Source organism: Neospora caninum, chromosome VI (genome assembly GCF_000208865.1).
Source record: "Neospora caninum Liverpool complete genome, chromosome VI".
NCBI classification, from domain to species: domain Eukaryota; phylum Apicomplexa; class Conoidasida; order Eucoccidiorida; family Sarcocystidae; genus Neospora; species Neospora caninum.
Window position 1 is genome coordinate 398436 of NC_018392.1, and position 25400 is coordinate 423835.

Below are 25400 nucleotides of genomic sequence, written 5' to 3' on the forward strand. Positions count from 1 at the left end.
TCTTCCTTCTTTCTCTGTCGTCTTCCTGCGCTCCCTTTCGTCTCCCTTCTCTCCTTTTCGTCTCCCTCGTTCCCCTGTGGTCTTCGCCGCGCTTCAGTATCTTTTCCAAAATCTGTCTTCCCTTCCCGTGAGGTGGGTTTCAAATCTCCCCCTCTCTCCTGTCTGTTTCGCGGTTTTCTGCAATTGTCGCTTTCTCTCTTCCGGTTGTCAATCTTCTTCCTTTTGTGCTCCTTTGTTTTTACCTCCCTTCCCTTTCCCCATCCCTCTTTTTCCGTCTACTTCTCTGCTCCGGTCTTCTGGCCGCGCACTGCTCCTCGCATCCACCCGTATTGTGCTTTCTGTGGCTCTTCTCTCTCTCCAGCGTATACGTCTCTCGTTTTTCCTCTTTTTTCGCGCCCTCGCAGAGACGCGCGCCGTCCTTTAGGCTGCCGAACACGCCGAAGCCCGAGAGAGAGAGAGATTCAGAGCGAGAGAAGAAAGAGAAAAAGAGGAAAAAGATGAATGTGAACTGCCGAGGCCATCCTTTCCTGTTGAGGGGAAACGGCGAGCATTCAGTGCTACTCTCGCTGGTCTCTCAACCCCTTCCTCCCCGACCCGCAAATCCGCCTCTTCGTCCCCCCCCCCTTCTCTCTTCTTAGCCCCACCACGGCTCTGTCCGTAGAGCGTTTATCTTTGTCAAGATCGCTTGAAGTAGGCGTTTCTGCTTCCGTCAAAACTCCACAAACGTCCCTGTATTCGCCGCACGCGCATATACATACATCAATATACACATATAAAATACATATACGCATATATGCATATATATATATAGAGAGAGAGAGAGAGAGATTCATATATTTATGTGTGTTTTCTGTATGGAAAAGAACAGTCGTCAGGTTTTGGCTTGGAGTTGGAAGGCCCCATCTCGGTGTCCCCGTTTTGGGGGTGTTTCTTCGCGCAAGAGAGCGAGAATCCCGAGACGGTTCGGGGTTTTTTCTTTCGTTTCCACGGCGCGGCTGCTCGGTCGCTGTGGCGTGTGGAAGCGGGGACGGTGCCAGGTTGGCGCCTGCGCCGTGGGCTGCGGGGTTGGAGACCGAGAGAAGGCTGCGGCGATAAGAGTCGGAAAGCCGTGGAGGCTCTCGGAGACCGCGGCGAGTGTGCAGCGCCGCTGACAGAGGCGAGCGAGCGTGCCTGGCCCACTTTTGCGGCGAAGAAAGAACTGTGCGTGATGGGAAAGCGGAACAGGCTGGCAAGGAAGGCGACGGAAATTTGAGAGGCTTTGGCGCGCCTGGCCAAGATAGAAAACCAGGAAGAGGCAGCTTTGCGTCTCTCTCTGTCTCTCGTGGGTAACTCGCTGCGTTCGCACCCCTATCTCCTTCGCAGATCTCTTCGTCTTCCCCGTCTCACTCAAATTTTCCCTTCTCGTCTTCGTTTTTTCCGAAATTCAATGGATTTTCCGTCTTCTCTTCGCCCACTTCCTTCTTCCTCTCCTCCCGCTTCCTCGCCTTCTCCTTCCTCTCCTTCTTCTCCTTCCTGTCCGTCTTCTCCTTCTTCTCCTTCCTGTCCGTCTTCTTCTTCTCCTTCCTCTCCTTCTTCTCTTTCCTGCCCTTCTCTTTCCTGCCCTTCTTCTCCTTCTTCTCCTTCTTCTCCTTCCTGTCCGTCTTCTCCTTCTTCTCCTTCTTCTCCTACCTCTCCTTCGCCTTCTTCTTGTTCCTCGTCGCAACCGTCAGGGTGTTCTCCTGCGGCCCATGCTCGGCGGTTCTGGTTGTTTCATCCGACAGGCGTGGCGGCGTCGATATGCGCAGAGTCGCCCTCCGTGAGCCTGGCCTGGTGCCGAGACAGGCGAGGGAGCGGGGACCCGGACCGTCGCGGGGACAGAGACAACGAGGGCCAGGCGCTTCTCCTGCGCTGGTTCAAATCAGATGCCGGTTTGCATCTCACCAGTGGGGCAATTGCAGGTAGGAAGAAGCGTGCGCAAGAAGGGGAAAGGAAATCGCACTGGTGTCTGTCAGCTGGCGAAATGGACTGAAACGCATCCCCCGCATGCTCCGTCGAGGCCCAGGTCGGCCTGTGCAGCAGGGAGTCAGGGTGGACGGGGTGGGGGCTGCCTGGATTTGACGAACTGAGCAAACCTCACTCTTTGAATCCAGTGCACTTCTCCTCTCTGCGTATCGACCTGTGTCTCACTCTCTTCATCTCTCTTTTCTCTCTCCTCTCTCTGTCTCTCTCTCTGTCTCTCTCCTCTCTCTTTTCCTTCTTTCGCTCTGTCTCTTCCTCTGTCTCTCTCCCGTGTGCGAATCTTGCAAAGTGTTGATGCCCCGGGGAAAGAGGGAACGGGAAACCGCCTAGGGGGGAGGTGCGCGGCGAGTGACACACATCCCTTTGCGACGGTGCACATGAAGTTCCTGGTTCCAGCGGCACGGGCGTCTGTTCATCTGCATCTGGTCCAGTGCTCCGTTCTCTTTGTAGCGGAATCTGTCAGTGTCTATGAACGTACTTGTGGATTGACGTATCAAAAGTTCACGAAACTCTCCTTTGTCCATGTATGAATCTGTGTGACGCGCTGTTGATAGATACCGAGACTTCTCTCTGCAGCGGACCAGCGGGTGCGTGGAGGAGGCGCCACGCGGCTGCCTCACTCTTCACGCAGCCGAGGCAGAACGCGCCTTTCAAAAACGTTCTCTCAAAGCCCTCGTGCCGGTTTCTGTCCGCCTATCCCGTCACACCGCGCTACGCGTTCCTCCGTATACGTATATGTACATATACACACATGTACACATGCATGTATGTGTTTGCGGACGTTTTTGTGTGCTGTAGGCGCGGTCTCGCGCACAGTGACTGCGCCTTTGGATCGGATCAAGGTGGTGCTCCAGCTGCAGCGCGGCAACCATCTGACGGTGAGTGAAGCCGTTCATCGCATCCTCACGCACGAGAATGAGGACCCGGGAGCGCGTAGGAGGCCAGGCTGGACGGGTTTCTTTCGCGGCAACTTGACAAACTGCGTGAAGGTGATGCCCGAGACGGCCATAAAGTTCTACGCGTACGACTTCATCAAGCAGCGCGTGGTCCAGTTCAAGCAGGCGCGGGAGGAGGCTGCGTGCGAAGCAGCCGCGCGCGTGGCGGCAGGCACCCAGGAGGAACGCGCGAGGGCGGAGCGGCGCTCGGCTCCGGGAGGGCCGGGCGGCGGAGAGGCGGGGACGACGCAGAGCGAAGACATCTTCGAGCGCCACAGAAGACGCGCTGCAGAGAAGGGAGCGCGCCGGTGCGAAAGCAGGAACCGGGAAGGCGTCGCGCCTGCAGGCTGTATCGGGACTGTCCCTGCGCCGACTCTGACTGTGTTTGACAAGTTGCTGTGTGGAGGCGCAGCGGGGATGATTGCGCAGTTCACCATCTACCCGATGGAGATTGTGAAGACGCGACTGGCGGCGTACTCGCCGACGTGCCGGTACGACGGCATCGTCGACTGTCTGGTGAAAACCTTCCAACAGGGCGGCCTGCGGAGCCTGTACAGAGGTCTGGGGCCGTCTCTGCTCGGCATCATCCCGTACGCCAGCATCGACCTCGCTCTCTTTGACACTCTCAAAGGCCTGTACGTGAGCCGCGTTCTTCTGCCCAAGCTCCTGAGCGAAGAGGAAAGAGCGGCGCAGGAGGCGAGACGGCAACGACGCGAGGCAACTGCGAGGCACGAGCCGGGACCCTCAGAGAGTCCCGAAAGCCAGGCTCTCGGCCAGTCCTCCACTCTCTCGTCGTCTCTCGCCGCGTCGTCCGATGCCCGCCCCGCTGCCCGAGGTCACGGTTCAGATCTCCCAGATTCGGGTTCGCCGTCGTCGCACCTGTGTTCGCGGAAGCCGTGCGCAGTGTCGGACCCTCACGAAGCACACAAGAAGTCGGCGACGCCGAACGTTCTGGTGCTTCTTCTGTGCGGCTCCATCAGTTCGCTCTGTGGCCAGGTGGTCGCCTACCCGACGGCTCTCGTGCGCACGCGCGTCCAAGTCGACGGCAGCGACGGCGCAGCAGCCAAGTACAAAAACAGCTGGCAGGCGGCGCGCTGTGCCTGGGCTGACGGAGGCGTGCGGGGGCTCTACAGAGGTCTGTGCGCGAACCTCATGAAGGCTGTCCCTGCCGTCAGCATCAGCTGGCTAGTCTACGAGAAGTCGAAAGAGGCGATTCGCTCGGGCGTCGAAGCCTACGAAGTCGGGGAGCGGAGCCGCAAGTGAGAAAACGGGTCGAGAGAAAAGCAGGAGACGGGGGGAAAGGCTGGCTGATCGGTGCGCCGAAACGGGCGTAGGTGGGAGCGGCAGTAAGGGCGACGGCTGTGTTCTGATCAGGCGCCACTGACGGAAACGGCCGGGTTGCGGGGCGAGAAAGGGCCTCCACAGGGTGCGCGAAGCGCCAAGGCCTGGAGTGGAGCGCATTTCGGCTGTGTCGCTGCGCCGGCGGGAAGGTTTGTGAAAGTCGGACGGGGAGAGAGAGAGAAGGGTGCGGGCAAGGTTTCTGCGCTTGATTTTGTGTTTGTGTGTCGTGAGACAGTCTAAACGCTCAAAAGACAAACTCTAAACAAACAGGCAAAACTGAACAGACGCTACATCTCACTTCGCGGAGGCCGCGAGACATACCCTGTGGCGAAGGCGCGTTTGTGGAGAGACTTCTGAGACAGCGCGGAGTGAGAAGTGCTCCGGGGAGAAAGGAACAAGCTGAGCAGAAAGGTGGCTGGGAGCTGGGACAGGGGCGAAAGACGGGGGAAAAGGGAAGAAAATTCGACAGGCATCTCGCTTCCGCAACTCGGACGTGAGCTCTCGCTTCATTTGCCGTGTCAGAGTTCCGGCTGGGATCGAAACAAGCTGCCTGCACAGTGTCGTTACGCGAATCCGCAGCGAAGCATGTGAAACCGCAGAAAACAAATAGATGCACATACATATAGGTGCCAGACGGGGTATGCATAAGAACGCTCTGTGGGATCCTGCGGCGTCCGTCGCTTGCCTCTGTCAGTTGAGAGACGATTTCTTCAGACTTTTCCCTCGTTTTATGCAGTAGAGTGCGCAGGGTTTCGAGTGGTGAAGGCCTGCATTCCTTGCTGGGCTCCCGCTGCACGCGACGAAGAAGTGGAAAGACAGGAAAGAACATAGCCTTGATATAGAGCAGCGCGAATGCCTTCCGTCCGTTTTTTCTTAGCAAAGAGGCGCTTTGTATCCACTTTGTTTCTCTCCCTCGTCTCAAACCTGGAACTTTCTCACAGGTCGGAGGGATTCAGCAGCAGCTCCAGTGGACGGTCTCTGCGAGTCTCAGAGAGACAAACCCAAAGGGAGAGGTTCATGGATGCATTCCTACGTGCCGGTCTTTGCTCGTTCTGCAAAAAGGCCGCTTCTACAGAACCGAAAGAGAGCATCCAGTAGAAAGCGTTCTCCCGCTCCGATATGAATGTTTTTCGTCAAAACAGCACAGACACCAACTGCGGCGACGCTTTTCCCCCCCAAGAACCGGGCAAAGCATGCCGAGTCACTGCTCTTTCCGCGACGTAACACAAAACGCGTCCTCACACGAACAAATACGGACGCTTGCGTGCTCTGTGAGTTAAAGGAAACAGGATGGTGGAGACAGACAAATCGATTCGCCACCGCCGCTTAGCTCCTGCTCTTTTCATGACTCCCAGAGTGCTCTCACGCTGGGGCCATGTGCTGTCGTACTTTTTTCCAACGAAAGGAAAGACTACGTGTTCCCTCTCCTGCTTCTTCTTCTCTTTGACTCACAGAAAAGGGACTGTGTCTCTGCCCCCATTTTCTTCTGTAGAAAGAAAGGAAGACTCAGCTGGTCTTGTCCGGGACTGCCGTCAAACCGTCTCCCGCTCAACCTGTTTTCTGGTCTCGTCTCCTCTGAAACAACCGAGTAAATACGCTCTGTGTTCCCTCCAACCCTCCAACAGCTACGCATGTGGCCTACAGACTGAGCTGGCTTTCCTGGCGTTGCAAATCCGAGTATTTCTCATCGGTAACGTTCTAAAAGGTGCCATGATACAGATAGCCGCCGTCGGGTGCCCGAGGCGCGAGGAACCTGGTTCCCAAGTGTATACTGGGAACCATCGTCCTTATGGCAAATGTCTGTTTTCAAAATAGTTTATTTCTCGCTGATTCGCCCCTTTCTTCTCCTTCTCTGGGGCAGGGAATAAGACTGAAGAGGTTTTTGAGTTGCCTCCACCTTCTCACAGAACTGCATATCCAGTAGGCCGCGCGGTGATTGCCTTTCGTGCATGCTCTGTCGCTGTCTCGTAAATTTTCTCGAATAGCGGCTGCAGTTGAAAATAGAAAGGGCTGCACTGTGATGCAGTTCCTGAGGAACCTCAGAACCGCCTTCTTTGTGGCAAATTCTTTCTTCATTGTGGAAAGATTCGTGTTTCTATCCCTTTTTCGAGTGCCGTTTTCGTCAACGCGCATTTTCCTCTCGATGTTCTCTGTCCCAGTCCCGCCTCGGATTTACTCCACGGCATCTCCTTTAGTCCTTTTCTAAAGGTTCGCCAATGCTCCAGCTATGTTCGCTGTCAATTTCGTGGTTGTGAAGTCGTGGGAACCCCCTCGACAGAAGTTTTTCGTTTTTCACTGAAGAAGAGATAGGCCGTCTGATTGGGCGTACCTTTTTGCACTGGTCCGACGGCGCTCCATGCGAGCAGCCTCTCGCGTTGGTGATGCTCGTCTCTGTGCGTAACTGCCCCGTCCTCTCCACGAACCATGCAGAGCAAGTGTGCTCCATCTGTGCGTATTCCGTAAGGTCTCTTTCGTTTCCCTTCGTCCGCTGTCTTCCTGTCCTTTCCCCTCTATGTGAATTTGTCCGTCGCCGCCGTGTGTTTCTCTCCCTTCTGCTTGCTATTCCATGGGACCATTCAAGAGATAGGTCCAGAAAAGGAACAGCTGCGTGCGATTCTATTCTCGTTGTGTTGGGCTGAAGGCCAATAACATAACCACCTAGTTCCCCAGACGACAATTTCCCCCTGGCGTTATGGCGCTACGCCTCTCCACCCCGCTACTCATCGCAGATCGCGTGCGGACCAGCTGGACATATCGGTAGGTGAAGTGGAAACTCGACTCCCGGTGATCTTTTGAAGGATACGCGGCACAAAGTCCAACGCTGTGAAGGCTCCACTGATACAGACAGGCAGGACCCCAACGGGGCGATATATATATATATATATATATATGTATATCTGTATACGCTATTTGCATACACATGTCGTTTATATACGTATATATATACGTATATATGTATATGTATATATTTATCATTTAAAGCCACGTTCTACATGTGCCTGGGCGTTCTCGGTGCGTGGCCCTGGAGGAGTGACACCGATCGGTTCGTTCTCAAGCATGCGTGTTTGTACCTACTCGCGACGGTGTACAACGGAGACGCTGTAGAGCGGTCCCCCGTTGTTTTTCATCTGTCTGCTGATATCTATGTCCTTCAATTCGCACCCTTCTTGTCTTGTCTCTGCATGTTGCATGGCACTACAGGCACTCGCGGTACAGCGGGGGAGTTCGGTTTTCTCTTCCGCGGTTTATGATAACAAAGCGAACGTATCTGTCGACGAAATTCCGCCGGCCGTCAACAGTCACGAAATGGGGAAATCCCCAGTACACGCTCCCCTCAAAAGTCCAGCGAGAGAAGCAAGAAAACACGGAAGGAGACTCGGATCAAACAACGTCTGAAGAATCAAGAGGGAGGGGAGAGCAGAAGGAAATTGGGAGGAGCGGGAAGTTCGCGGGAAAAGAGAAAAAGGCAACTGATACGGTGGCGCAGGAAGTGCACACTCCCAAATACTGTGATATGCTTTTTCTGCATCAAGAAGATCAAAAACGCAGGATAAGGCCGCATGCAAATTTCTTTTTCCGGTGAACAAACTCCTGTCATTCCCGGGACCCAAGTCAACATGTTGTTAAGCACCCCCCTTCTTTTCCCCAGCAGAAGCAACGAGAATGCTTTCCGCTGCTGGAGCAGAGAAACCCTTAGCGCATACAGCTGAAGACAAAAAGACCATCGCAGTCTGTCGCCTAGATCACGTTGTAGAAGAACCTACGAACTTCTTAAGTTTATGCTGGTGCACATTTTTAGCTTCCGTGAAATCGAATTGAACATCAGACTCCCAGCAAATTGATGGAGCGATGCTTACACACGCTCCGTTCTAATGAGGCAGACTGCGTATCCTGGTCATCCCACATCTGGTTCAGTCGATTGCACTAAGAAGCAAGGTCCGCCGGAAGCTAAATCACTGGGCAATCAACAACTGTTTTCACACGGGTTGATCTCGAAACCCCCCCCAAGAAAAGCTATCATGGAACCTTCATTTGTTGATTCGCCTTGGTAAAGGCAACGCTTAGAAGCGAGGCGACGGGATTTTTCTCAGCACCTACAATTCCATCTAGTCTATACGGCAGATCAGTATGTACGTATGCGAAGGTATTAGCTTGTTTCTGCAACTCCCAAAATGTAGAGCAGTGTACGAAAGGGACAAGGCATACCCTGAGGAGCCCCTGCAGTACAGGATGATGCCTACTGTGGAGACCCGCAGCCGACAAAAAGTCTCGTTCGGCTGACACGTGAAGCATCTTGAAGTAACCAGATATTGTCAACGCTCAGAGAGCCTTGGCGTAAGTCGGTTTGTACAAACTAGGAAGAAAATCTACAGAACGGAACGCCATTTTGCATGTTTGGAGCGGAAGAAACACGAGCGTGGGTTCCTCCCCTTCTCATCGCTTGAGCTACTGGCAGGAGAGACGTGGGGGAGCAGTGCACGGTTTTAAGAACAAGAAACACCAGCAGAGTTGGACATTGACATGTCTCACGGAACTTGTGGCATACACGTGAACGGACATCCATACTTGGAGCATCTAGCACCACGGTCAGTTTAAATGATAGCACACCGTCGCTGACTCGGACGAACACCGTTATCCTCGACATCGTTTGGATTTCCGTTTTGAGCCGCACTCGGAAATCCGTCACACTCTCCAGACGCGGGCTAATGTGAGGCATCCGGGTTCGCATGGTTCAGACTCCCATAGAAGCGTAAACAGTGGACACTGCCAGGCTGTCAACGTCTGTTCATCCGGTAAATGTGATAGATGCGAGTAATCGATTAGTTTGCCGACAGGAAGCTGGCGAGCGACGCAAGGACACCAACGGAGATGGATGCGGTGGCCAAAGCAGCAGCCCCGGACTTCACCGTGAGTTTGAGCATGCATTCCGTAGAGGCGTCTTTTTTCCGGTCATTTGCTGGTGTGACGCACTTGTAGCACAGCTGCTGTGTCTCTTCAGGCAGTTGATTGACGCTGAAAACATACTGGCTGCTTGCTGTCTTTGCCTGAGTCGCTGGTGTCGCCGCGGAAAGCGCACCATCGACAAGGGAAGTGAGCGCGACTGCTGATGCGCATCTGCCGTCTCTGTCATCAAATACTTGCAAAACGTCCTCAGGCTTCAAAGTCGAGCTCTCTGGACATGTCAACGTCACGGCATTGCCGATGGCTGAGACTGTCGCCACGTGGGTCTCCCCTGCCGCACAGGTAACCGTCTGCTTCCCTTCCGAAGCGAGGACTTTGACCGTAATCTTGCATGTTTTGTTCGATCCGCCTCTGCCAGTTCCCTTCGCCGCGTGGGCGTTTGAGGCTGGTTCGGCGCAGTTGTAGTAGAACGTCTTGTCCTGTCGGTCGGTAGGAAGAGCTAGTGTGTACACGGATTTTGCTGAGTCATGGGTCAGTGTCGCTCCTGGGACAAACGATTCCAATGTATCATCGGCATTTGTACATTCACTCTCTCGGCACACTTTCGTCACGTCCTGGGGTTTCAGTGTCCAGGTCGCCGGGCATCGGAAGGACGCCTCGGTGTCGTTTCCTTGGAGGATCAGGGTCAAGCTAGTCTGCTCGCTGCAGGATGGCGTTGTGTCAGTCACTTCCGTCTGGGTCTGTGATGAGGAAAACACTGGCAAGACGCAGAGAAATGCGAGGATGGCCAACAGGCCAACGGACGCACGGGCTGTCTTCATTTTGGGTTACGGGGATGTGAAACGGAACAAAACTGTGGAGTCAAGTGTCTCGGTTCAGAGAGCACCGAAGGAACCGGTTCGGTTTCCAGCAAAAAAACAACTGGGTCAGTCTTCGAAAATAGACAGAAGTGAAAGCTTCAGCACATGCGATCAGACAAGGCAGTCTCCGTAGACCGACAACAAGGGCGCGCCCTGTGCGGCAGCAGAACGCCCCCAACTCGTCGCCCCAGGGGCGTGGTGGGCTGGCCTGTTTGGTGTCTTGCTGTCCGTCCCAGGAAATCTCGGTCATACAGCCCTGCGTTCAGCTTCCCGTTGATGATTTTTCCCGTCGTCGCCTGGTGGCGGGGTGCTGTCTCTCGCAAGCAATGCAAGGACATGTCTTCTTGTGCACCGTGTAGAGGGTTTTTACCGTCGTCGCCCTCAGAGGGGGTCAACGAAAAGGTTAGGCCTCTACCGCCGGAGTGAGGCACACCGGAAAACGCGCCGTGTTTTCTGGCCAGAGGCACTTCGTATGGACTTAGCTCCCCGGAAGACACGGAAGCCCTCCCCTTCCGTCACAAAAACTAAAAGCACGAAGCAAAGGAAGGAATGCATCCGCGCTTAAGTCCGGTAACCGCTCCATTCGGCGATGCACGAGTATCCTCCGTTGTACAGCGGCAGCTCCAACGGCTCAAGGTTGAAGCATGGGCACAGCAACCACGGCAAAACGCACAAGCAAACCCGCAGACTGCTGAGAATGTCGACGCAAGAATATCGCTACGGGAACCAAGCAACACGGAAAGGCCTCTATTCGGGAAAAAAATGTTACTCGCTTCTGGCCCAGAACCCCGTGTTGCGGAACCTTACTTCGGAGCAGACACAGTGGAAGTGTTAGGAATTAAGAGAAGAATTTAAAGAATTTGCGATGGCAAAACCAGGGCGTAACGGGTTTGTCACGGTTACAAAAAATGGGAGTGGAAGCTGGCATAATTGGAACGCGGTGGTGGGACTTTTTTTTGTGTCGGATGTGTCTGCTCTTCGCCCTGTGGAATCGTCGTGCACGGCTTGTCTTACGAGCATTTAACAGGTGATGTGCTGAGACCAGCATTCCTTGCAAGAGTAAGCAAGCAAAAATCCAGTCGAAAGATCTAAGAGGCAGGGTCTGGTTCCTACCGACCTCACCTCTGGTGTCTGACGCAATGTCCTTCGCAGTTTTCTTCAACTGGGCCTCAGAGCAGGTCAAAGAGGTCGATACCAGCGGAAGAAATGTGCTGTATAGTGCACATAGGACCTCTTGCCATTTCAAGAACCTCTGGTCTCCTGTATTCCTAGTTTTCCGGTTTCACGCCTCTCGGTCCCCTGTCAGCACGCACAACTGCCGGGGTTCCACCTTGTACGGCGTGGGCACCGTTGCTGTGCAATTTACCCACACGTGTGCATGGGCGCTTCACTCCCTGAGTAATGCCTGGAAAACGGGATCGGGCGTGGACGCCGCTCGATTCCTCTACGACCATAAAAAGAAGCTGAAAACTTCCTAGCAAGCACACCGGCGGCGACGGCTGGGTCAGTCCCTGCTGAGGGCGCAACTCTGACAGTACTAGACGTGGGCAGCAGGGATCTTCTGATTACGTAACAAGGTGAACACACAGTCATTTCTCGTCGCCCATCTATACACACGGTGAGGGTGTCACGCTTGGGGGAAAAGCTCTGTCAACAAGGGAACTGAAAGACCACATGAGGCAGATAGCACACTAGTGTTGTGTGCTTGCAATCAATGGCTGTTCATTTGTTGCGGCGTACCAAGAGGACTTCTGCTGACCGCCGTAGAGATGTATAGCAAATATTCGTAGCAGAAGATAAATTGAGTCTGTGCTTGCAAAGATTCAACACTGCCACAGACGTACGTGATGCCAAAATCCACGTCTGTGCGCGTGGCAACCGCTGGGAGTTCGGCGACGACGTGCAGCAACTGATTTACAATTGGTCGTGTATAAGCGGTCCAAACGTGAAACCAGGACGTAAAAGGGTGCCTCTCAACATTAGGGGATTCCGATGGACCAAACAAAGTGTGTCTGTTGAGATCTAATAGGATTCAGTGTGTGAACTGACAAAAAGGGCGCGGACGCCCAGCAAAACGCCCAGCACTTAACTTCGCATTTCTAGGGTTTTTGAGGTAATAAACTCGCAATACATGTGCCTCCAGGAAGCGTGGCACGCAAATCAGAGAGTGTGTTAAGATAGAAGCTCACCAGCGTGCCGTACTGAAGCCGCATTGCTCCGAAGCAGAAAACAAAGCCGACGGATGCCTACTCTGATGCTCCACGAATAGTAATAGAGCTTTCGAAACTGTCTCTCTTGGGCATCCTGCATCTTCCAGACGGCTGTACCACGCCGACAGAGCAGGCAAGGTGCACGTTCGGCATGAACCGTGCGACGCCTTCTTACAGGGTCTCTCCTTACTGGGAGAAACTTTTCCCCCGTTTCGAGTAGAAGAGAGACTTGCTGACAAGCCACTTGAGATAAGCGTTGACTGTGTGTGACACGTACTGTCGGCAAAGAAGATCAAGAGGGTGTCTCCCTCTCACTTTCTCCTCGTTCCGAAGAGACACGAAGAGCACGCCCAGTTGCAGATGCATGAGGTAGCAACACGGGGCTCTACCGACATTCTCTAAAGCCAATCTCCCCTGACGCCATGTTGCCCTCGAGGCGTATGCTGGAGGAGAATAGCCAATTCAGTCGCGCGCATCTCTTGAACCTCTATGCTCTAGTCGTGCGATGAGGCGGAGCTTTTACATTTTGTGTCAGTACAACGATATCGTGAACTCCTCACTCGACGCTGCCGTACGGCAGGCACCGTCCGACGCGTTCGATTGGCTGCCGTCTAGACTTTCCATTTCCCTCTCGCACAAGGACTCATGATTTTTCTTTCATTCTGCTCGTGCTCACTTTGCACAGTGTGTTGTGAAAATAAACTCTAAAATCAAGACGATCCGAGTGTGCCGAGAGTCGCAAGTGCCTTCGCTGTCTTCTGAGTGTTTTCTCGTTTAGAGCACATCCCGACGGCCGGCTTCGAAGGCGGGTGTTCGTATATAAGCCGGTGATTTGACGGATTTGACGCGGTGCGCAGTTACTATATACGGGCATGACTAGCAGATACCAGATTTGTTTCTTCTGCCCCCACGTCGTACACAAACGCATGCGAAAATATATCCCGCACAAATTAGAGAAGCCAGCAAAGAGCTTGGAGGATGGGGACGATGGGGTAGCCTTTTCGGCCTCTTTTTACAGTGCTGGAGCAAAACCATGAATATTCGGCTGCTATAAAGACGAGGTAAGGGCGATTTCACCCTCGATTTCAAAGGGAAAAAAAGATATGCCTCTCTCCTCTTCATTCCTCTTCTCTTTAGTGTCTCCTGATCCTTTTTTTCCCGGTGGCGACTGGGAGAGAGAGCGTCATTTCAGAGCCACCCCACAGCAGGTGATGTTTCGGATTCTTTCTTGTTTTCTGGCAGCTGGAGTGGGCGTCAAGTCTCCTGTTTTTCTCTGCAATCCATTTCTGCTGTGGAGAGATTGTTTCCGTCTTTTTCTCGTCTTTTCCCGGTCGCTTCTGGTCTGCCATGTAGGGTCAGCGCCGCAAAACGTCCACATTTACGCGTACATCTGTATGTACACCGGTATAACCACAAAACATTGAATTATGTACATGAATGCGTTTCCTTGTGTTTGTAATTCCCAATGTGTTTCTATCCACACGCCTGTGAGCCCGAGAAACGGCTTTCTGCGTCGAAGTAGGGAGGCTGCTGCGCTGTGTGGTGCGCGAACCAGAGACTGCAACCGACCTTCGACTCGTCAACGTGCAGTTTCTGTTCTCTGAGCGACGTGTAGCGAATCCTTTTTCCTCCACCGAAGACCAGCGTGTGTTGCGGTTCAGTCATTTCTTCCCCGGGAGAGGCAGGTTGATCGCTCTTCGTGTTTTGCTTGCTCCCATCCGGTGTGTGCCCCGCGCGCGCGCGTCGGATCTCTCCACGAGCACTGGACACTTTTTCTCCGGACTTACGGCTTCATTTTCCACTGCTTTGCCTCTGTGTGGCGAGTGGAGTTAGGCAACACCCCGTTTTTACGTCATGTGTTCCCTTCTTGCAACTCTCCCAGTGTCGTGTACGACTGCTTCCGGTTGTGGATGGCGCAGCTGCTGGCTCTAGGCGAAGACGTGACTCTTGTGATGCTCAAGGGTTTACATTTATATATATATATATATGCCTGGACAGTCTGCTGCCTCGGCAAAGCTCTGGAGGGATGGGCGCAGGAAGCCGGCAGAGACTCGGTCTGCTGCGGCGAACCACTCAGCGCCTACGATGGCCAGTCTTTGGGCGAAAGCGAGGTGCTAGAACGAGGCAGCCAGGCATGGATGTATCCTGGAGGACGCACGGGAGCGTGGTTGTGTGGAGGGCGTGCATTTGCGGACTTCCAGGCTTCACGCCTTTGGTGATCCATGGCATGCGCTCACCGTGTATGTATGCCGGCACCGTAGGTTCGGATGTTCCTGCGTCGACGGGTGTTTGCGTTCCGTTTTTCTTTCAGGACGTTCTGGTGATTTCTCCGATCTGTCGCCAGGATGATGAACTTTAAGAAAAAGATCGTGAAGCCTCAGGGCGTCGAGCCCACAGAAATCGAAAATGAGGTTGCCAAGTGCCTCTTCGATATCGAAGTAAGGGCGACGAACGTGCATGCAGAAATATGCGTGATCGAAATATGTGCCAAAATGGGATTTGGGGATCCGTATGTAGCTGTGTCAGTCTTGTCGGACGGCGAGAGAAAGCAGGAAGTGAGAGGGGGATGCGACGAGTTTCGTATATTTTGCGTGCGGCCGGTCGGGGTGGTATATACGGAAAGTGTACATGTTTTCTTGTTTTTTCTGCTTGCTTGGACCTCGACTTGCTGCGCGCGTCCTTCTGCATGCGGTGCTTATCTCCTCTTCAGACCAGCAGTCAGTCGGATTTGAAGGGAGAAGTCCGTCACTTGGTCATCAGCTCCGTGAAGGAGGTGGAGGTACCGCAGGGCCGGAAGAAGGCGCTGGTCGTCTTCGTCCCCTACGCAGTCTACCAGAAGACAGTGAAGAGGATCCAAGGCCGTCTGGTCCAGGAGTTGGAGAAGAAGCTGAAGAAGCACGTGGTTCTGATTGCTCAGCGCACGATGCTTCCTCTCGACTTCAAGCGCAAGGGTCTGAAGGTTCGCCCGCGGAGCCGCACCCTCACTGCTGTTCAGGAAGGCATGCTCGAGGACATTGTCAGCCCTACAGAAATCGTCGGCAAGAGGTAAGACGCTCCGACGACCTCTAGGCATCTATTCTCTTTGATTTGCGGAGCGAGCGCCAGTGGGGGAGAGGCTCGGGATACTACGGGGGAAGGGACTCGGGATCTCTCTCCCTTCGTGTCTTCTCGGGGCGGTGGCTAGCTAGGTTGTCCGGCGTCTTGGAGCTGAAAAGTGTGTTTACCGGTCTTTCTGGTCCCGTCGCTTTTTTTCGCGCGGAGATCGAGTGTGTTGTCTCTCCCGCGGCGCTTCTTCCTTGCGCGCTTCTTCCTTGCGCGCTTCTTCCTTGCGCGCTTCTTCCTCGGATGTAAAGGGATCGGGTTCTGCAAAAGAAGGCAACGTCGTCCCTCCTCGCCCGTTCGTGTCTCCGTTCAGAATGCGCGTGCGCGTTGACAACACCAAGATGCTCAAGGTGTTGCTGGACCCGCGCGACAAGCAGAAGGACAACATCGAAGACAAGTTGGAGACTTTCGCGGCAGTCTACAAGAAACTCACCAACAAGGACGCCGTCTTCATCTTCCCTCAGCACGTCTACTAATCTTTTGTTTACACCTGTTGCTTCTTGCTCTCGAGACAGTAGCGCGAAGAGAGGGTTGATTCCCCCTGCTCCGACGCGGACCATCACACGCGTGGCGGGTCGGTGTAGGAAGTCGGGCGCGTTCGTGCGTGTGAAGGCTGCGTGTTTGCGCGGAGTGCGCTAGTCAAAAGGTTTCCTCCGGTACTTTCCGTCGAACATACCCTTTGCGCGGTCCCGACTTCTCGAAGAGAAGAGACTCCCACTTGTGTGCATGCACCTAAGAGTGTTGTGTGTAGCGTTGAGTGGAAAGGCGGCGCTCTTTCTTCTTCCCCCATGCATGCGCGTGTGGGCTGCTAGTTCGGACCTCTCATCTACTGTCTCAAAGTTAAGCCAGCTTGGGCTGTTCCCCATCGGAGCAGAGAAACGTTCGTCGACGCGTAACTCAGCGTGTGACCTCGTGGTAAACAGTCAGCAGGAAACGGATCCCACATTCGGCGTGCTTCGCATCCCCAAGCAGTGACGGAACAGGCCGTGGGGCGTCACATTTTTTGTCCAGAGTTACGCCCCTCGAAGAAGAGACTACTGGCTAGCACCACACAGCAGCGTGTAGATATGCCTGTTCTGTTGCAGACTGTTTCGCGAGATTGCCACGCGCCGGCGTGTCTCAAAATAGTCGACAGAGGTACCTATGATGTACCTTTGAATGTGGAGAGCGTGTGCGGGAGTCCTCTTTAGCGTGTCGCGGCATGCATTTATGGATAATGCGACTGCGCCAAGAGGCCTTCTTGGGAACGCCCCCCGCCTCACTAAGCAGTGTAGATGGAACAAGAGGGCCACATACAGTGAAGGAATCTCAGGCACTCCACACGGACGGGAAAAAGTACCACAGAACGTGTAGTCAATTTTTCATGCAGAGAGCGTCTGGTGATTTTGCCAAGTTTCACAGTGCACGTGAGAAAGAGAGAAGCTAATATACCGCGTAAATAATCAGTAGCGCCTCTCCCCGGCCCGGGACATTTTGCCCTGAAGTGGAAGTTGCCGCGCCGCTGTCGAGGAGTTCTGTTTAAGCAATTCACCACGTTTCAATTCCTTTCGGACGAAACGTGTTGCCTGTCAGAACAGTCGACTGCCGCGCTCACTGTGTGGCAGTCCCGAGGAAATGAAGCGTCGATCCCGTGCTTGTGCCTTTTCTACCGTCCTGCGCAAAGAAAACAACCCCTGAACCCTCAATTCGAAAGAGAAAACAAAAATGTTGAACAATACGGAGTCCCACTGCGTCAGGCGTGGCACTTCTGATTGAGTCTCCTCGCACACGTGAAATAAAGTGATTTCTCTCATAATCGACGGAAGCCAAACACGGAACAAAAGGCCTTCTGTTGAATCGAAATCATCGAACGTGTTGGATTCACCAAGTGCGCACGATGAAAAAAACACACATTTCTCTGGTGCACAAACGCTTTTTTGCTGGGCTAGCAAGAATTAAAGGTCGGTGATCAGGCTGCCACTGCATGCAAATGGTCTCGATTTTTAGAGTTTCTCTCTTTTCCATCCGCAGGACGGTCTCTCGTTCGTTCGCTCGAGCGTGCACCCCCCGGGTGATCTGGTTCTTCGCAACTTTTACTGGCAAATCGAGCGCAGCAGTCGCTCGAGAAAACTTGCGATGCAAACACCAAGAAACGTGCGTACTTGAACATAAAGGTGCCTTCTCTCGGGTTTTCTGTCTCTAAGTGCTGGCTGCACGACGGAGTTTTCCTGAAATCGTGTACTTATACAAGGTTCCAGCACACACGTGGTTTCTGAAGCGATGCTCAAAACACACAACACAGACGGGCGCCTTGGTTTCAGTCGACACAGGCTTCCGCGGCAGAAATTCCTTCCTCACGTCGCTTTCTGTGAATGCACATGTACAAACAATTTCGAGAACCCTAGGCAGAAAGAGGACGGTGTGAACAGCCAAGCAACTTCTACCACTTTATTCTGACACCAAACATCCCCTCTACACCGAGACGATGTGAACAGAAAAACAATCACACCCGTGACACTTTTCGGCTTTCTCTCTCTAGAGACGGAGGCAGTCCAGAAACACGAAGTAGAACGATTATTCCGTGACTTCATCAGTCGTGCGCAGCTGGAACGAGCCAAAACAGCGCTCAGCGCCTCTCATCGTCTCGAGTTTCTTCCTCAGCTTTCCATAATCTTTGTGTCACGAGATGCGGATCACCGAGCAGCTCCTACGACAGCGTTCTGAGCATAATGACGGCATCCTGTCGGAGTTGGAAGAAGTCGCACTGCATCAATTCGAGATCGAAAAACTCGAGAATGTCGACAAGCTGTGCAAGAACCTCAAAATTCTTCTTCTACAAAACAACATTATAGGTAGAGATCTTTCGCCGTCATCCTATAAACACCGCGCTGGGTCTTTGTTGCTGGCCGCACTCTTCTTTCCCTGTCCGTTCTCTTCAATCCGAAGAACGCCTGACTTGGCAGTGGCTAAGGTCCGCAGGTCAATCTTCGGCAGCCCAGTGTGCTCTCACCTGCATGCGGACTGGCTTGAAATTCTTTGGACCTCAACAGGTTTTTGTTAACCGCTGCCGCCGCGAAGGAGGCTCCCTGTTTCCCTCTGTCGACAAATATAACTGCACACTTGTATGTATGTATATATATATATATATATATATATATATATATGCGCTGAACAAACAGATGGCTGCTGTTTCGCCACCTCTGTACCATGGAGCGGGGAAGAGGGAAGTGAGGACTTCACACTTGAAGTTGTGTACAGGAGAACTGGATGTGTGTCTGTGTTTCCTACAGAGAAAATCGAAAACGTTCAGAGACTGAAAGCGCTGGAGTACCTGAATCTGGCGCTGAACAACATTACGAAAGCAGAGAATCTCGCCGGATGCGAAAGTTTGAAAAAGGTGAGTGTCTCGAGTCACAAGCCTTTCTGTCGGAAATACTCGAGAAACACAAGGATTGCTGCATCTCTCTTGTTTGGGCGATGATGCATGCGTACATCTCCGTCGATACTCCGCTCACAGCGAGGACGTCTGCCGCCACACTTTGATGTTCCGTGCAAATGACCACGCATGCACGACAACTGCTCACCCGGAAACGCGCGCACTGTCCAGATCAAGAGGGTTCCAAGAGATTCCTCCACATCTGAGCTTACATTCAGGCGTCCTGCATCAGCTGAAGCACCCGAAGCGGGACTACCCGTAGTATATACATATATATACCACTCAGTTCTAAAAGAGTTGGAGGCCCCAGACGTCGACCGAGGGGTACCTTGTTCCTGTGGGAGTTACCCCCCTGAAGTGAGAATGACCTGGCATGCTTCCAACTGTTTTGTTTAGCTCGATTTAACTGTAAATTTCATCGGCGTCACCGACCTAGAAGAGTCCGTCCTCAATCTACAGGACAACGAAAAACTGGAAGATCTCTATCTCATGGGCAACCCGTGCACCGAGTACGCACAACCAGTACTCACATGCATTTTTGTATGCATGGATATATATATATATATATATACATATGTATATATAAATATACATAAGTCTACGTGTTGTTTGTGAAACACTATAGAGAAATATATATCCATATGTCTGCGTGGACATCCAAGGCGCCAGAACGTGCAAGAAGTCGTATCTTATGAGCAATCCGTATGCGAACTAGGTTCTGGAAATCTGCTCGTCCGTTTCCACTTCCATACATGAAGCATGCATATGTATATATATATATACCCTTACTTACGAGCGCGACGATCTGCACGCGTGTGCTTTTAGTTGGACGGACTTGTACCGCTAGTATATTTTATACTTATATATATACGTATATATATATATATACATATATATATATATATATGTATTCGTGTGTTTTTGGAACAGCTTCTGTCGTGTCGCTCCGATTCACATCTTCTTGCTGTGTCTTTTGTGGTCAGTCTGATAACGGCGTTTCTCCTTGAAGCCTGCGTGCCGCCCCTGTCTTGCTTCCTCATTGCGTTCCCGGCCCAACGTTCGCAGATGGGAAAACTGGAGGCTGTTCGTCGTCGCCCACTTGCCGCAGCTGCGGCAACTCGACGGCAAGGTCATTACACCGCGTGAACGGATTGAAGCTGCGAGACGCCTGCCGTCTTTGAAAACGGAGTTGAAGGAAAAAATCAAAGAGCAACAGAGTAAACCACAAAGTGAGCCTGGAGCTGAGCGAGAGGGGTTTATATATATACATATACATTTACATATATAGATATATATGGATAATAGAGATACAGGTATTTGTAGGGAGAGTGGGGGTAGGGAGCAACAGTGGCGGAGTGACAGGAGAGACAAGAGGGTGAATCGGCAATTACGATGTAGAAGAGTGGCAGAGACACTGAGATAACTAGATGGGCGTTTGATTGTAATGAAAGCCCGACAACGCACGTAGTATCAAGATTGTCACTAGCCAGATACAACAACAGTGTACGCAATTTGAACCAAGCAGGTGCCCGACAACCGATTGGATCGGCTTCATGCGGTGGTTTATTAAGCGCCGAGCAGAGCAATAAAGCGGCAAATTGGCAAGAAAGTGCCTTTAGATGGTTTCGGACGTAATCGTACGCATGCGCTATGCTGTGCGAAACAGAAGAAGCATCTTCGACTGCGTACACCACAGAAAACAGGAAGAAAATGTACCTTGAGATGGCGAGGGTAAGTCGGTCGCATAACTCGAGACCGGTGTCCTTTTTCAGTTTCAAAAGGTCGAGATGCACATAGCTGACGGAACTGTACAGCGCAACCACAGGAAGGTAAAACACCCGTATTTGGCGTCTGTCGTTCGGCACATATTAATCAATGCATGTATCTATCACTACGGGAACATATATGGACACCAGCTGCAGAGTTACACTGGGTCGGCGCGATATCAAGAAAACCCTCTTCGTACTCAAACGTGAAGGACATTTAGATGAGTAGCCACTGGTTTCGTCAGTTACTGCGCGATCGCGTCAGTCATAGGTTCCTTATGTGAAACACAGAAAGTGCTTAACAGTGCTCCGTAAACAGCCAAGAACGCGCTTTTCGTATTAGCTGGTCCACCACACCTCACATGCGTATGCTTACATATATATATATATATATATATATATATGTATGTATAGATACACACGAATATATGTATATGGGGCACAGTGTATCTTTTGTGTAGTTACTGTGTACACTGGCCACATCATACACCTGAATGTAATCATGAGCTTCACGGGCAGTCCTCACTGGGAACCGTGGCTCTGCGTAGAGATCAAAAGGCGACAGGCCAAGTGCGAGCGTGCGATGTTTTGCATGTGTGCGTGACAGGAGCGGGAAGAAAAAGAGAGGAAAGCAAACGAAGGCAAGAAGAAGGCAGGTGCTTCGCTCCTCACGTCTGCATTTTTTCTCTCCAGAAAATCTGGCGATGGGCTGAAGACGCTGTTCGCGTCAGAGGCGAAGCCCTTGAACCGCTTTCACTTCAGTTCGCCTTTGCTTTTTAAAGTTGCACGCGGCGGAGTAATTTTGCGCGCCGGGGACTGTCGTGGGGATGGAGAGGGTCAACCAAACGGCCTCCAGTGGCAAACAGAGGCTGGCCGCATATCCTGAACAGGCAACGTATCGTCCACGCCAGTAGAACAGGAGTCAGTGTTCGCCATATCCGTTTTTAAACACGCTTTGATTCATGTCCCTACATCTCGGCCGTGTAGCCAAGCCGCCGTCCAAGAACAGAGAGGCACAGTCGCACATAATTTTCTCTCTATCTGTCGGCGAAACCCGGAAGAGATCGTTCAGATTTACACTTGATGCAGCCAAAGCAAATTCAAAGCCACGTGAATATCCGCGAAGGATTCTGTCTCTGGGAGAAGATCGGAAAAGAATCACACATGCGCTCCTGGTGTTGCTCTCTCGCTTTGGTGCGAACCCCAGGAACCGGTGCCGCCCCCGAGCGTGTACACCGAAAAAGGCGAAATCCGACAATGCAACCAAGGTGGGGAAGAGCTTCCCAGAGAGGCGGATTTCTTTCTTGGTGCTGTGTTCGGAAGCAGAAGCCGATGCTTTGGTTGGAAGGCTGTACACGCACCTCCGGTCTGGGCTTCTCGAGTCAAGAGGTGGTGACAGAAGTGAAATGCGCGAGACGTATGCAACAAAAGGTGGAGAATCGGAGCATGGGCTAAAAGTTACATGTTAGCTTCGCCTGAGCGCGTGCGGCGACGTCTTGCACAAGAAAGTGCATCACTGACGCCCGAACTTTCGAGAGAAGAAGCTCCAGCTATGCTGTAGGAGCGGGGACCGAGAGTAACACTGTGAAGACCGGCATTCTGAGCATGAGGCTTAAAGATGTGTGCATGCCTACGAGTTCCCTCAAGGATCGTGGCGCGTCTGTGCCTTTGAAGATATCTCTTTGTCAGACCCACAGTGGTTGGTTGCTCCTCTCCGGTCAGGAAGACGTTTCGCCTTTCCCTTCAAACTGTGTTTGCAGGCCGCTATCGCTTCTCGCTGGACCAGTCCTCTGAGCCTGACAAAATCGTTCTCGAGCTTGAAGCTCCCAGGTTAGCCTTCCCTAGATTGAGTCGCCTGCCTCCCTCTTTAGGATTCAGGGTATAGGCGCTCTTCCTCTCTATAGCGGTCCTGTAACTCGCTGCTGCCATCGGCATATACTAATAAAAAGAGGCGAAGAGACAGATAGGCGAACCCACAGAAAGCTACATATATAGACACACAGTGGTTAGTAACCAGGCTGATAGATACGCGAAAAGACGATATGAAGGCTGACTGCAGCAACTGCAGCAGACGTGTTCAAGCGATACATAGATTGGTTGATACAGGGGTCTAAAGGCAGGCTGCAGATAAACAGATGCTGAATACAGAGAGAAAGACAAGCAGAAGATTGATCAGCAAAAGAATCGAGATGGGCCGCGACACAGATGCGCCCTAGACATGAGAAACAGGCTGAGAAGACATTTCCTAGTCTCAGGTCAAACCGCAGCATTTTTCTTGATGGACGGCACTGTTTTCTGCAAGTGCGCAAAACTCTCCTGGTGTTTCCTCAGGTACCTTTGCACATCAGCAATTGACGTAGATGTTAATCCAAATTATGTTCGCTGCACGATCAAGAGTAAGCTACGGCTGCTCTCGTTTGCCTTTTGAAACAACTCTGTCGTCTTTGAAGGCTTACCTCTTCACAAACACGAATATATATATATATATATATATATATATATAATGGGTGGATACTGCTGTGTCACATTCACATACACTCTAGTTCCGCATATGGGCACTGGAGAGCTGCATCCGCGTTTTCCCCGTTGTTTCGGTTCACTGCTTCTTTCGTTCTTCTCTTTCCACTCTCGTTGACTGTCCTCGCCTTTCAGTAGGCATCTCCGTGCAGTTCAAAGTTTCCTTCCGCGAAGAAGCTTGTTTCTCCCCTCTAAAGAAGTGGAGGAGTTTCTGTGTTCCTTGCGACTGCGTTCTGCCCATGTCAGACAAAGTGACCCAGCTCCGATTGCCGGCTGAAGTGCGCGTCGAAGACTCTCGAGTGAGTCTCGAGCCGATAGCGGCGACTCCGAGACCGACAAAACCGCTTTAACATGGACGTCTCTTTCTCCAACCGAAGCAGCCGATCTCCTTCGCTGTCTGTGTCTGCATGTCCTTCCGCGTTCTCCGCCTGCAGCTACTGGTCTCTAAATCTCTCGACTCGCCCGTCTGGCAACATGTTTATTCGTGTGCATCCACGCCTGAGAAATCCACATAGAGTTGCTAAGACAGCTCCAAGAGATGATACAAAATGGAAGTATCTGTGCATCTCAGTTTATACTCGGTTATATATTTTAGACGCTAACTTCCCGGCTAACCTGCGATAGATAAATATATATATCGTGGATGATTGTATATTAGCGGCTGTGTCTCTGCACTTGTGTCAGCATACACGTCTCCGCCGTTGTTTCCGGCGGCTTTCCTCTGCTCATTTATCTCTCTAATCGTGACGGATTTCTCGACCCGCTGGGTCGCTGGAGCTGCGAGTGGATCTGCGTGAATCGACTGTTTCTCTTTTTGTCGATCTTCCGCCATTCTACACCGATCTTTCGTCCATTCAAGCAGCTTTTGCCGAAGCAGAAGCCGGTGGACCTAGTCAGTCCCAACAGCATCGACAAGCCTGTTTGTCACCATTGGCTGTACTTGTGTATGTGCCGTAGAGGCCATAGCCTCTTCCCTCAGACTACAGAAAAGAGCTTCGCATGTAGACCATGCCTTCCTTCGTATCCGTTTGCATGTTCTTCGCTACGTATAACGCGGTCGCTTCATTTGCCCGAGAAACAACAGTGTCTCTTTGCTGCGTCTGTCCGCGTACACAGGTTCAGCGCTCCAAAGCGACTGGGCATCTGCGCATCGAAATGCCGCTAGTCGAGCCTCCTCCGTCTGCGCTTCGGAAGAAGAAAGGCGCTGTCTCTCCAATCTACGGTGCGTCCCTTTTCGCGAAGCCTTGGTTCACCGTTTCGGTTCCGGCAAATCTAGTTCCTAAAAATACGCGAAAAGAGCATTTGTTCGTCGAGAGGACCGCTGACACGCACGCGTCTGCTTCCCCTAGTGTGGAGGGGTGACAGAGAGAGAGGCAGAAAGAGAAATCGAGATGTGGAGGGCGAGACGGAACGACTGCTAGCGGCAGTCCGTCAGTTGTGAAAAAAAAAATCAGAGAGATGGCGACGAGTAGAAAAGGGACCAGGAGACGCCTGCACAGTTTCCTCTGCATTTAAACGCCGAGTCGTTGCCGAAAGGATAAAACCTGTTGATATCTCAACTGGAACAAAGAAGAGACGGCTCCTCTCGTCGACAGAGAGACGGTTTCAACAGTTCCAACCTTCCTTAGGCCTGTTGCTGTCTCTGTGCGTGCGTCGGCTCCAGACAGAGACGACGAGAAGTCGCAGATGGCGAGCAAACGTGGTTCTTCCCACTCGACGAAAGGATCCACTTCTGACTCGGTATCCATAAAAGAAATGCTGGATGTGACAGGAAAGGCGACGCAGTTCATGTCTGAGAACGCACGCGCGGCTTTCTCTGCAGAGAGAGAACTGCGTGAACTGTCAGAGAGAAAAACCGTAGCCGCAATCGGAGGGTCTGATGATCAGTGTGGTGAAGCGTCAGAGGGGAACACCGCCGGAGAGCTTCCGCGAAACGGAGTCGCAAAGAGAGGAAAGGAGAATCATGCAGAAGCGGAGAATTCGGTCAGAGCACTCTGCTGTACTGCGGCAGATGTGGAGGAAAAGCGAACAGCCGACGATGACGCTCTCCCTGAGTTGGAAACGGTGTATTAAGGACAACCTCGGGGCGTTTCGCTGCTTCCTTTTTCTCTCTATCTCACTGGAACGAAACCGATGTGCATCTGATTCTCGACAGTCAACAACCGCACGCGCGATCGTTGCCATCGGGTCCCCGTGCTAGCTGACGCACTAGACCTCAGATGGCGTTTTTCTTAAAACCTGAGAGCGGAAGGCAGCTTCCACTTTTTTGCAAATGTGTCCAGCGACGGAGAACACCAACCGCCTCATCGTGGTGAGCAACTGCAGGGCACACACTCTTTGCCGCTGTGAACGCC

General features: G+C 52.4%; 5 protein-coding genes across 5 annotated transcripts; 4 read left to right on the top strand and 1 right to left on the bottom strand.

The window, feature by feature from the left end:
* Positions 1–1426: 1426 nt before the first annotated feature.
* Positions 1427–4196, top strand: NCLIV_015850 (AT4g32400/F8B4_100, related; the record flags this gene model as incomplete). The annotated part of the gene is made up of 3 exons (XM_003881777.1): positions 1427–1937; positions 2797–2876; positions 3039–4196. The coding sequence occupies 3 exons, from the start codon at positions 1427–1429 to the stop codon at positions 4194–4196; spliced, it is 1749 nt and encodes a 582-aa protein (XP_003881826.1).
* A 2770-nt stretch (positions 4197–6966) lies between these two features.
* Positions 6967–7857, top strand: NCLIV_015860 (hypothetical protein; the record flags this gene model as incomplete). The annotated part of the gene is made up of 2 exons (XM_003881778.1): positions 6967–7031; positions 7491–7857. The coding sequence occupies 2 exons, from the start codon at positions 6967–6969 to the stop codon at positions 7855–7857; spliced, it is 432 nt and encodes a 143-aa protein (XP_003881827.1).
* Positions 7858–9094: 1237 nt separating this feature from the next.
* NCLIV_015870 (SRS domain-containing protein) lies at positions 9095–9997 on the bottom strand (the record flags this gene model as incomplete). Its single annotated transcript, XM_003881779.1, has 1 exon — positions 9095–9997. One exon carries the CDS (start codon positions 9995–9997, stop codon positions 9095–9097), a length of 903 nt encoding a protein of 300 aa, XP_003881828.1.
* Positions 9998–14591: 4594 nt separating this feature from the next.
* On the top strand, positions 14592–15824 carry NCLIV_015880 (hypothetical protein; the record flags this gene model as incomplete). The annotated part of the gene is made up of 3 exons (XM_003881780.1): positions 14592–14684; positions 14957–15291; positions 15662–15824. The coding sequence occupies 3 exons, from the start codon at positions 14592–14594 to the stop codon at positions 15822–15824; spliced, it is 591 nt and encodes a 196-aa protein (XP_003881829.1).
* Positions 15825–18013: 2189 nt separating this feature from the next.
* Positions 18014–25119, top strand: NCLIV_015890 (putative leucine rich repeat protein; the record flags this gene model as incomplete). The annotated part of the gene is made up of 11 exons (XM_003881781.1): positions 18014–18179; positions 18618–18724; positions 19160–19272; positions 19829–19992; positions 20430–20494; positions 21137–21185; positions 22290–22359; positions 22861–22925; positions 23293–23345; positions 24163–24268; positions 24710–25119. The coding sequence occupies 11 exons, from the start codon at positions 18014–18016 to the stop codon at positions 25117–25119; spliced, it is 1368 nt and encodes a 455-aa protein (XP_003881830.1).
* Positions 25120–25400: the final 281 nt, after the last annotated feature.